The sequence below is a fragment of the Carica papaya genome, chromosome 4 (assembly GCF_054855325.1).
Source record: "Carica papaya isolate Zhongbai chromosome 4, ASM5485532v1, whole genome shotgun sequence".
Classification (NCBI taxonomy): Eukaryota; Viridiplantae; Streptophyta; class Magnoliopsida; order Brassicales; family Caricaceae; genus Carica; species Carica papaya.
The window spans coordinates 21,102,238-21,114,920 of record NC_142312.1 but is presented as its reverse complement, the minus strand read 5'-3'; the positions used below and the strand labels follow the sequence as shown (position 1 = coordinate 21,114,920).

The following is a 12,683-nucleotide window of genomic DNA, read 5'->3' as shown; positions in this document are numbered from 1 at the left end:
ATAAGAATCTTTTATATTTTTTAGATATTTAAATACAAATCAATCATCTTTAACAGTTATCAATCAAATCCACATTCCATATATGGTAATGGATACCAATAAATAATTTCCAACCACATCTAATATGGGACTTCTCAATTAAGTTTGACTAAGGCTATATACACCCCTCTATGCTATGTACCAAACAAAGTTTCTTGTTTTTTAGAAGTTCTTTTATTTTCATTGGCTGTTATTCTCATTTTTTTTTTTTATCTTTAATCTGCCTTGTAATGGTTTGTTTAATTTATTACCTTATCTCCTTAATTATCATTATTGTTATTCATAAACTTTATTGTTATTTATTGATTTAATTCTCAATTATATGGACTTTTCTAAATCTTAATTTATCATTTCAATTTATTATTTTAACTTATCTAGTTGATTATTTTATTCATATATCATTATCAAATATTGTTTTACCCATCACTCAAATATTACTCTATTATTTTACTCTTTCCTCTACTTACGATTCTTTTTATAAGTTAATTAAGCAATTGTTATTTTCTTAAGGCTTCCCTTAATCATGGTCTTAATTCATTACTTTGGTTAAATTAACTATTCTATTCTAATACCACACTCAAGTATAAGTATTTTGATTTATGATTTATTACAAATCAAAATTGATTTTCGAAATTCTTTCTTCTTATTAGTTTAAATTACTTTACCCATTATCTATTCCAAATCACAACTCAATTTTCAATTAAACTATTGGTGTTTAATTAATTCATTCATTCTTTCCCATATATATAAATTAATCTACTTTGCGTATATTGCTTGTATTTTCGACATCTAAATATATAATGTATCATATTACACATACATTTATTTATACATACAAAGAATATATACACACATTTAGAACTGTACATATATATTTTTATACACATTCTAAGATAAAATTAGAGAAAGAGTGCTGGACAAATCTTAGCTTAATTTTGCTGAGGTGAGGAACCATTTATTTATAGCATCTTACAATCAATAAAATAATTACAAATGTTTGGAATCAATTGGTACAACAAGGCAGTGCTGCTTGAAATCAATTGGTACCAGCTAGACGGTACTGTAGTGCTACAGACAAATGTTGTGCAGCAAGATATTGCTGCAGTGCCGCAGATACCAGATTGTACAACAAGGTAGTGTTGCAGTACAAATAAAATTTGTTACAATTAATTTAGAGAATATATAGCTGGGTATTGCTAATCATCATGACCAATGATGGTGGCTCTCTTGCTGATAATAATGTTCTGTAAATTTGTTACTTGTTTTTTAACATCTCTCTTCAAACTTGGGAGTGGGAGAGATCTTTGGACCACACCAAGTTTGCTTCTGGAATGATAGAATTGTGCACTAGCTTGGGCTCTCGTTAAGCAGTCCGCAAGTTGGTCTTGAGATGGAACATACCTCACTTCAATCCTTTTATCAGTAACTTAATCTCTGATGAAATGAATATCAACCTCTATATGCTTGATTCTAACATAAAACACTGGATTACTTGACAATTGACTAGCACTCAAGTCATCGCACCAAGTTACAGGAATTTCTGGCAAGGAGATAAACAACTCTTTGAGTAATGATTCCAACCATGTTATTTTCCAAGAGACATGAGCAAGTGCCCTGTATTCAGATTCAGCACTTGATCTTGCAACTACTTGTTGCTTCTTTGAGCTCCAATAGACCAAACTAGAACCAAAATAAACACAATAACCAACTGTTGATTTCCTGTCATCTCTGTTGCAAGCCCAGTCAACATCAAAGTAACCAATGAGTGTATAACTATCACAGGGTTGAATGTAAAGACCAAAATCTTTTGTTCCCTTTAGATACCTTAATACTCTCTTCACTACAGTCATGGGTTTGGTTGCGGGTTGCTGCAAGGACTGGCTCAACTTATTTATGATAAAAGCAAGATCAGGTCTGGTGTGAGTTATATATTGCAGAGCACCTAATGACTTTTCTATACCGAATAGGATTCTTGAGTAATTCACCTTCTTGTGTAATCAACACTCATTAAGAGTTGCTGGTGTTGAGCATGAATTTGAGTTTTCCATGTCAGTCTTCCTGAGTAATTCATTCACATACTTTGTTTGAGTTAAGTAAATCCCTGTATCATCTCTGGTTACTTTAATTCCAAAGAAAAGATGCAATGCACCAAGATCCTTTAAGGCATACAACTTGTCCAGCTCCTACACAAACCTTTTAAGTGAAATAGAATTAGTTCATGTCACAATCAAGTCATCCACATAAATGAGCACATACATAATCTCCTCCTCAGTTTTCATAATGAAAAGAGAGGAATCACACTTTGAGTTCTCGAACCCCCAGCTTAGTAAAGTCTTTCTCAGTTTCTCAAACCAAGCTCAAGGTGTAACACCCACAAAGTTTTGTGGTGATTAAATAATTAACAAATATAAATTTTATTATTTTATTTTATTTTTTTGTATTTTGTTTTATTTAATTTAGAGTAAAAAAATGAAATAAAATTGATGGAGGATTTAATTGAAATTTTTTTTGGGGAAAATGAGTGAAAATTTAGATTCTTGAGGTATTTTTTAAAGAAAAATTAGAAAACAGGAGTCAAAACACAATTTTGGAAAGTTTTGCCACGTCAGACGCCAGGTCAATAGACCTGACCAACCAGGACACAACAAGTGGCAAAGACGCTGACGCGAGAGGGTCATGTGGGCGATCTGCGTGCTCGCGATCGAATGGCTGAGATCCGTTCCCGCGCGCACGGACAACCTGGATGCGCTCCCTCCTAAACGCAATCGAATGGCCAAATTCAAACGTGATCGGACGGTACAGAGTGAATCGCGATGGACGGTCCAAATTGGATCGCGACGAACGGTCCAGATTCACTCCCTATTTAATCGCGATCGGACGGTCCAGATGAAACGCGATGGACAGGTCAGATCAAAAGCGGATGGATATAAATAACCCTCATCCACACCAAATCCTAACCCTAGCCATCAGAACCCCTCGCTGGAGAAGGCGACCTAACCGCCGGGAAACCGACCGCCGCCACCTGCCGCCGCACCGGAACCCTTTCCGACCGCCAAAAAAGGTAAAAACTTCTCATTTTACACGAAATTCAATTTTAAGTTCACTCATGACCAAATTAGAGTGAAAAAACCGACTAATTGGCCATAAAACACCGGGAAACCTAGCGGCGCCGCCGCAGAAAATTTCACAAAACTTCTCCGATGAGGCCCTTCCCGATTCCCATTCGGCATAATTTTTCCACCGTTGTGATCACCATTCTTTTCTGTATAGGTTGACCAGAGCAAAACACCCAACCGCAACATGAGTCAGAGGAGTCGCTGCACTGGAGCGCCCCGCCGCCGATAAGTTTCAGTTTTCTATATTTTTTTGGCCAACCGAGACCCTTAAGTGTGTTTTCTCACAGAGATTGATGCAAAATTGGCTGAATTCAGCAAAAAACGATCGAAAACAGTCAACCTGAGGTGGACTGCCACCGCGAACAGCGACGCCGTCGTCAAAGTACGGAGGAGCCGCCGTGCCGAATTTTCGAAATTGGCCGAGTGGGCCCTGGGACTGATTCTACATATATTTAAAATATATGTAGATACTATTAGCGCGTTTCAGTTTTCGAAAAAAAATTCAGGAAATGTAGGGACCGCCCGCAAACGCAGTAAACAGTTTAGCTTTTCGGGCGTCAAATCAAGTAAGGATCCCTCACCCTATTCTCTATCATAGAACTGAAGTTTAAATAAATAATAATGTGGTATTTTGTGCGATTTTAGTAAACATGCATAATCAATTATGGGTTGCTAATGGAGTCGAAATCGGAAATTATCTACTGCTGTTGTTGATTGTTTTTACAGTTTACCTACATGATGGTATCTTATTTATTTATTTTATGGATTTGAAAGCATGTATGGTTTATTTTACATGTTTACTACTGAATCGGAAAAAATGAGGTTTAAACGGTAATAAAATTATGAGATTAAATGATTAGATGAAATGACAACCTTACTGAATATTCTGAGAGATGGTGAATGGACCGGGTACATAGAGAACCTTACTGTGAACGTTGTCTCATACCGGACGGGGTATGGAGACTTGATAATTAGGCACTCATATCGGACAGAGTATAGGGACGGCCCACTTCACCCTCATAATGGACGCGGTATCGAGGTTTGGTAAATTGGCACTCATACCGGACGGGATATGAGAACGGCCCATGATTGAGAATGATAAATGAAAGGGTTCACGTGTAGCGGGGGCATCGCTATGAACCCCCATGGATACCAGCAGGTTAGTAAAAAGAGTGACAGTTATTATTTGGTTTATTGATAATGGATATGGATTTATAATATGTACTCTGATGGCTGATTATGTATGAGATATTGGTCTGTATGATATTATTGTTCTTACAGGTTGTTTTCATAAATTATACGATGGTAAGTAAACGAGAAATGATTTTATGATTGATAAATGAATTTGCTAAATTTAATACTCCATTAGTAGTTTTCGATTTTATACCAATCTTTACTTTTGTGTCCGTGATATAGTGTGATATCCTTACTGGATTAGTGTAACTCATATTTTATTTAACCATTTCAGATCAAGAGAATTAAGTTTCAGAGCTCGATCCATAAGAAAATTGCGAGTAGATGCTAGATATTTTCTATTTTCCGTTGATTTCCTTATTTCTTATGTTTCTTTCAAAGAATAAATTTTGTAATACTGTTTAATACTTTTGAGTTATTGTGTAAGGAATGTAAAGTTTAACCTTTTATTTCGCTTCCGCACTTAAGTTATTATATATTTGCTTTGGGTATTTCTAGGGTCGTTACACAATGTGCCTGTTTTAAGCCATATAATGCTTTGTTGAGATTGCAGACATAGCTGGACTGATTTCTTTCTTCAAAACCTTCTTGTTGCTGCATACAGATTTATTCTTGCAAATCCCCATTTAAGGATGCATTGTTTATATCTAGTTGTCTCATCATCCAATTTTCTGTGACAGCTATAGTAAGGATTATTCTAATAATTGAGGCTTTAACAACATGACTGAATGTCTCACCATAATCTATTCCAGCATTTTGATGAAATCCCTTTGCTACCAATCTTGTTTTGCATCTCTGAAATCTGTCATCTGCATTTTTCTTGACTCAAAACACCCATTTGCTGCCTACAATGTTCATTGAGGGTGAGAAAGACACCAGGGTCCATGTGTTATTTTTCTTTAAGGCTTTCAACTCTTCTTCCATGGCCAACCTCCAGTGTTTTGACTTAAATGCTTCATCAAATGTAGCTGGTTCTATTGGGATAGAAGGTGAACAGCTTGCGAGAAATAATTTATAGTCTGTAGAGCACTGTTTTGGCTTGAAAATTCCAGCTTTTGATCTTGTTGTCATTTGGTGTAAATTACTTCCTTCTTCCAGCACAGGATGTTCATTGATCTATTGTTGTAATTCTGAGCTTTTCTGATTTAGTTCAGGATCATAAGTTTCAGCTACTGGTATTTGATCATCAAGATAACCTGAAACTTCACCAAAGTCAGAGTGCAAGGGATTAAATCCCCCTTCAATAGACAACCTCCTTTCATGACTCTCTAATTGTAGAGTTCCAGACTTAACACTATGAGTTTGTTCTACTGCAGTGGAGGCACCATAAGAGCTTACATCAGTTTGATCTGTATTTTTATTTGAAGTTGTATTTGTGGTTTGTGTGGTGGTGGTAAGCCAAATTGGTGCAGTGATCAAAGTTTGAATTTCTGGTGTTTTTGTATTCAGGGAATTGTTGTGAAAAGGAAACTTCTTTCATTGAAAATGACATGTCTTGAGATGTAGATCTTCGCAGTAGAGCTAAGGCATTTGTAACCTTTGTGGGAGTTACTATAGCCAAGAAATACACACTTGGTAGAGTGAAATTGAAATTTGTGAGTTTGATAAGATCTTAGACAATGGAAATATGCACAACCGAATATCCTTAATGACTGGTAATTTGGTTTCTTGTGAAAAAGTTTCTCTAAGGGACATTGACCACCTAAAATTGGAGTAGGTAATCTGTTGATTAAGAATACTGTTGTTAGAAAAGGTTCAGGCCAACATTTTTGTGGAACCTTGGATTGAGTAAGTATGTGTGTCTGGTTTCCACTATATGCCTATGTTTTCTCTCAGCTCTTCCATTTTGAACAAGAAGTATGTGGGCAAAAGTACTGTGTTTTGATCCCATGTTTTTGTAAAAAACTAGCCAATCCTAAATATTTTCCCCCTATTTCTGATCGGATACATTTAATTTTCCTGTCAAATAAGTTTTCAACTAGAGTTTTAAAATTCATGAAGGTTTGAACTACTTCAGACTTTAGTTTTAGTGGAAATAACTAGATGAACTTGCTATAATCATCTAGAAAGAGAGCATAATACTTGAAACCGGATGTTGAAAGAATAGGTGAAGGTCCCCATATGTCAGTGTGAACTAACTCCAAGGATTGAGTAGTATGAGAAGAAGAATGAGCAAAAGGGAGCAGATGTGATTTACTAAGTTGACAAGCATCACAGAAAATATCATTTTCATTCACAGCCAACGTTTGATTACAAGAATTAAGAACTTTAGCTAATACCTTAAAAGAATGATGTCCTAAATGGTTGTGCCATATTTTCATTGACTTGACCTTTTCAGGTTCATTTGAAAAACTGCAAGTAAGAACTTGGTGAGGGTGTTGTTTGACGTTGGCTCTTTGTTGATGATTTAGATCAATCTGATATAGGTCTTCCTTATGTTTCCCTTGCAACAGAGCTTTGTCCGAGGCTTTGTCCTTCACAAAACAACCAAATAAGTTAAATGCAACATCAACGTTGTTTGTAGTAACAAATTTTTATACACTAACTAAATTCTTCTCAATTTTTGGCACATGTAGTGTATCTTTAAGTAGCAAGTATTTTTCACTATTTACAAGCAGTTTTACTAATCCAATATGACAAATATTTAATTTCTCACCATTTCTATCTGTCATTGTTTCTTTACCATGGTATTCTCGTTTGTGTTGCATATTGCTTGTATCATTGGTGACATGGTTACTTGCACCACTATCAATGTACCATGCTTGGTCTGCTATGTTGTCTGTTGATGCCAAAAACACAGTGTGATGATGTTAGCTTTTGTTGTTTGAGTCAGAGGGCTCCCATGTAGCTCTTGTCAAATCTATAATAACAAACAGCTGCAGTGTGTCCTATTCTTCTACACACTTAGACATACGGGTCTGTTACTTCCTCCAGATTCGCTTCATTTTCCTCTGTATGCTTTTCCTCCCCTGTTGTTACCTCCAGGTCTGCCTCCTATGAAACTTTGACATCTATTTGCCTGGTTAGTAGTTCTTGCATGGTTGGAAGTTGGTTGACCAAGGTTAATGGCGGCAACTCCAGCATTGAGTTGTTCAAGTCTCCTTTCATAGCTTAACAGCTTAGTTTGCAGTTCTACCCAGCTAATACATTTTTTTTCTGTGATTTGACGCACCAGAGGATTGTATTCTTACGAGTCTAATTCAGTAAGTATATGGGTGACTAGATCGTCAAGAGACAGGATGACCCGCCAGTGCTAAGTCATCTGCAAGATTCTTCATGTTTTTCAGATAATCTTCCATTTTTAGAGACCCTTTCTGCATCTTCACAAACTCCCTTTTGTAAAACACAACATTGGATCTTGTTTAACACCAAATAAATTGTTTATAGCAGTCCATAGCTGCTGTGATGTCTCATACCCCATCAACTCTGAGGCAACAACAGGTTCGATGGTATTGTAAATCCATCCCAAAAGCATTTGATCTTGAGCAAACCAATCTTCAAATTCAAGGTTTGTTGTGACCTGAACATACTCAATTCTTTGTTTTGTTTCTTCAGTGAACTCTGGTGCACAGATTTTTGCACCAGTTATGTAGCCTTCTAACTTGTTGCCTCTTATCACTAGCAACACCATGTTCTTCCGTAGGAGAAAATTAGCATGGTTCAGCTTAACCATGGAGTAAGATCCTATTAGGCTCCCTGACATATTCAGGGCTTTCACTACTAAGTTGTTGCCTTTATTGTCTTTGTTTCTTGAGGTGTTTCTGTCACTGCTTTTGTTTATAACAGCTGCTGAGCGTTCAATATCAACACCAGCCATGATACCAAGATAAAATTAGAGAAAGAATGCTGCACAGATCTCAGCCTGATTTTGCTGAGATGAGGAACCTTTTATTTGCAGCATCTTACAATCAATAAAATGTTTACAAGTGTTTGGAATCAATTAGTACAACAAGGTAGTGCTGCTTGGAATCAATTGGTACAGCAAGGTAGTGCTGCAGTGCTACAGATACAGGTTATACAACAAGACAATGTTGCAGTGGTGGTGGTTCTCTTGCTGATAATAATATTCTGTAAATTTGTTACTTGTTTCTTTACATTCTATACCCAACACACACAACATATATTTGTACATATTACATACATTTTTATACATATATAAGACATAGGTATATTTTACTTATACCGTATAAGTATTTATATGCCTTACAAGTTATGCATACACATATATATACTTATACACATATTAACACACACATTGAGTACATATACATATCACACATATTTATACATATATCATAAGTACATGTATCTCATTTCATTCTGCATATGCTTATATATATATATATATATACACGTTATCTTTTTAACTCTCTCTTTCACCCACACCTCACGGTTTCTCAGTGTTCAACCATCACCAAAATTGACATACAAAGGTTTAATTACAAAATTAAAACACTGCATGCATAACTGAAATTCGTGAGATTAAAACAAAGAATACAAAATCCCTCTCTCTCTCTCTCTCTCTCTCTCTCTCTCTCTCTCTCTTCTCCGGCGATACTCTGGCTCGACAGAGGGGAGGGGAGGGGAGGGTATTTATGTCCGTCCCTGAAAATTTCCTGGCTGTTCCAATGGTTTCCTCTGTGGCAAAAGGAGGACCGTCCGATTACCCTCCATTAAGAGTATTTTTGGTATTTCAGTATTGGGCAAAATCTGAGCCGTCAGATCATTCCACCGCAAGATCAGGACAATTAATTTTCTCGCCGTTGGATCAATTCTGTTTTAAAACATTGGCCGTTGATTTCTTGGCCAAGTGGGATCGTTGATGTTTGATCGGCATCTTTCGTTTTCGCCGTTCGATCGGCATTAGAAATCATAGCCGTCCGATCTACATAAGTATTCCACGTGTGGCTGACCACGCCTGCAGCCTGCTGGCGTGTCTAGCACGCGTCTTCTTTCGACTGGCTCTTGGCCAAGTCAGCTTGCTGATGTGGCATTGCATTTTAAACGTTTTCAGTCTGACACCTAGGCGCCCAAAATCCTTTCATTTAGGTCCAACTTTATTTACCGAATCGCCCCTGATTTGAATTTTGTTTTCATATAGGTTCTAAATTAATAATTGTAGTTATGTTTATGGTTTTTCTTTTAATATCCATATCTTTTTGGTTTTCTTAATTATCAAACATGCCCCAAAGCTTGAATAAATTTTCATTCTTGTATTTTAATGCAAATTTCATTTATTTTAATTCAGAATGTTATATATACTTTATTATATTTATCAATTTTATCAAACGTAAATTAAATTTTAAAATTTTTTAATTTATCACGTATCATCAGAGAAGAAATTAACTAAGTTCTAACCTTTAATTTTAAATTTAATTCAATTGTATCATTTATAGATAGATTCACCATGATAATACAAACCCTGAAAAGTTACATATATATATATATATATGTATGTATGTATTGACGAAATAATTGAACGCTTCCTACACAAGTTTCCAATATAGATCACAATTTATTGTGACATGTACTGATCTGGAGGGGGAATGTTAATTGGTGGATCATGAAACTGTCTTTGAGCAAGAATTCCATTCCATCCTACAAAACAATTTTTACAAAAACTTGCAAAGTCATTTAAACATTTAAATACAGCAAAATTTAATTTCACCACTAAAAAGGCATGAGCTACATATTGACCCACGAGTTAAATAGATTTTAACAAATAATTTTTTTCTCCAATAATAATTTGACCCATTCTTACAATATTTTATTTCATTCTTTATTAGCACGAAGAGTTAAAACATATTTTATATATTTAATTTTACATATTTTTTTACCATAAATGATTTGAATGTAATGATTTAATTTTACCTATACGGATTTTATACGAACTTAAAAAATATGGGATAAGATTTAACCGGTAAGTTATATACTATCATAGTAAATGTATGATGTACCAAGTTATAAGAATGATAATTTGGAAAAAAAAAAAAAACATAAATAAAGTACTATAATAAAATAATAAAAATTTTATTTCTATAAGGTTTTAATAAATGAATCATTTATATTTATAAAATCTATCGACTCAGGTAATAATTATTTTAAAAAGAATAATAATTTTTTTTTTTTTTTACCTAAAGCGGGATTAAGTCCGCGATTGTCGAGTTCTCGAAACTCTTGGCAAAGAGAACAATAAGGACAGAATATATGAGAGATTGCATCGGTGTATGGAGCTTCCACCAAATTAAAACTCCTTCTTAGCTTGGTTCGATTATTTGAGCCCAAAATCCATTCAGCAAATAAAACAGGCATCATCATTCCATAAATCAGAGAAGCCATAGCACAACCTACAAATTCTCAAGTAAAAAATTCACCATTTGGTAAAAAGTAAAAATTGAGGATAAACAAAATAGTGTAAAAAAATATTTACTTGTTTGTCCTTGATCCAGCACTTCTGCTATTTGCCCATATGTCACGCAGGGAAAAATTGCTGTCATAATGGCTGTTCAACAAAATTAAACACTTTTTAGGATGTCTATTGCAACAAATATATATATATATTTTTTTTTAAATGTATAACTTACTTCTTAATTTATTGACATGAAATTTTATTATTTTAATTTTTTTTTAAAATTTAGAATGAGAAGTAAATACAAACATGAATGAGCATGGTAGTGTAATTCTAAGTAAATTTCATGTCTTATTCAAATTTTATATGTTTTTATCATTAATTTCTTAACATGTGAGAATGCAGAATAGTTATGATTGAAAATATAAATAAATTTTGATTTAATTATCTATCAAATAACTATAGTTGACTAGAGATAAATTAGATTTGAATAAATACAAGTTGAATTTAACAAAATATACTATTAATTAAATTAAGTTATCTAGATAAATAGAACTAGTTTAGTTTAGGAAGTCATGATTTCGTGGGGATCATCGCCATTTATCCACTTAAATTGATCGAAATCGCGTGGGATCATCTAAACAATAAACAAGATGAAAAATGACTTAAAATTAAAAATTCATAATAACAAAAATCTTAACTCAAACTCGAATAATTAGTTATTTATACAATAAAAACGTAATATCATCAAAACTCGATATTCTTGACAACTATCTTTATTACTAATTCATGTATTGAACTAAAGAAAAAACTCAAAAAAAAAAAAAAAATACCATTTGTTTGGTTTTGATGACAATCAAACAAGCTCGTGGTCCAAGGGGTTCCGGTAGACTGAATCCCAACTACGCTACTCGGTGGAGTAAATTGAGCCACAGGTACACCTGGTTGTGGAATGTCTCCTACTTGTGGAGCTGGAACTCGTGTCATTTCTTTTTATGTAATAGTTCTTGCTTTGTTTCAATCACATTGAGATTACTCTTTTTATAATTGAAAAAAATTATAAACTTTCTTCTAAATAAATATATTTCACATTTTATAATTATTAGATTTGATCAAAAGTAAATCTTACCCATAACATATTAAATCAATTGAATGACAAAACTCATTAAAAATTATGTGTTAAACTATTCTTTTATATTTTATAATTGTTGGATTGGATCAACATAAATCTTAAACCAATTGAACCATTAAAATTTATTTTTGAAGATTTGACATTAATATATTTAACAAGACAAAATAGTATTTATATGTTTTATATATAACTGCAAATTTGAGTAAACAAAATTCTTCAAGTGGGTGTAGATGATTCGAACAAGACATGCATTTGGATATTAGAAATGATGATGACATGAAATTATTTTAAAAAAGTCTTCAATAATGTTTGAGTGATTTCTAAACCGCAAATTGTACTTTCTCATGACCAAGTCCAAGTCCAAGTCATGGCAGTAATAATCATGCCATTGTCATGATAAATATACATATACATATATAATATTGCAAGTTTTATAAGTAGAAAGAAATAGATACAATTTGATTCCTCCAAAGGACGTATTACAAAAACTTTGAAAGCAATCAAAATGTCCACCAGAGAAATAAAAGTAACATGTAAATCATACACCAACATCCTTTGCCATTTTTCAAATTCAATGTAATTATTATATTTTTAACATGTTCCGTATTTATGATTTTAATATTAATTAAATAACATAATTTGAATTATTTCACATTTGGATGACTCGAATTAGAGTATTCAAAAATAAAAATTTTAAAAAATGACATCTATGAATATAATATAATTTAATTTAATTTAATTTGTAATGCTCTTTTAATTTAGTTTCTACAATATCTTATACCTTGATAAATAAAAATTAAAATATATTTTGAAAGACAGAGAAAATTAGAGAAAACAAACCACGTTTATTGTT

At 33.5% G+C, this 12,683-nt stretch overlaps 1 protein-coding gene across 1 annotated transcript; it reads right to left on the bottom strand.

The window, feature by feature from the left end:
• Positions 1-9,742: 9,742 nt before the first annotated feature.
• LOC148266446 (PLAC8 family protein) lies at positions 9,743-11,696 on the bottom strand. Its single transcript, XM_088219135.1, has 4 exons — positions 11,532-11,696; positions 10,780-10,851; positions 10,484-10,696; positions 9,743-9,947 (listed from the first exon to the last, which is right to left on the bottom strand). Exons 1-4 carry the CDS (start codon positions 11,683-11,685, stop codon positions 9,865-9,867), a joined length of 522 nt encoding a protein of 173 aa, XP_088075261.1. The 5' UTR covers positions 11,686-11,696; the 3' UTR covers positions 9,743-9,864.
• Between the last annotated feature and the right edge of the window lie 987 nt (positions 11,697-12,683).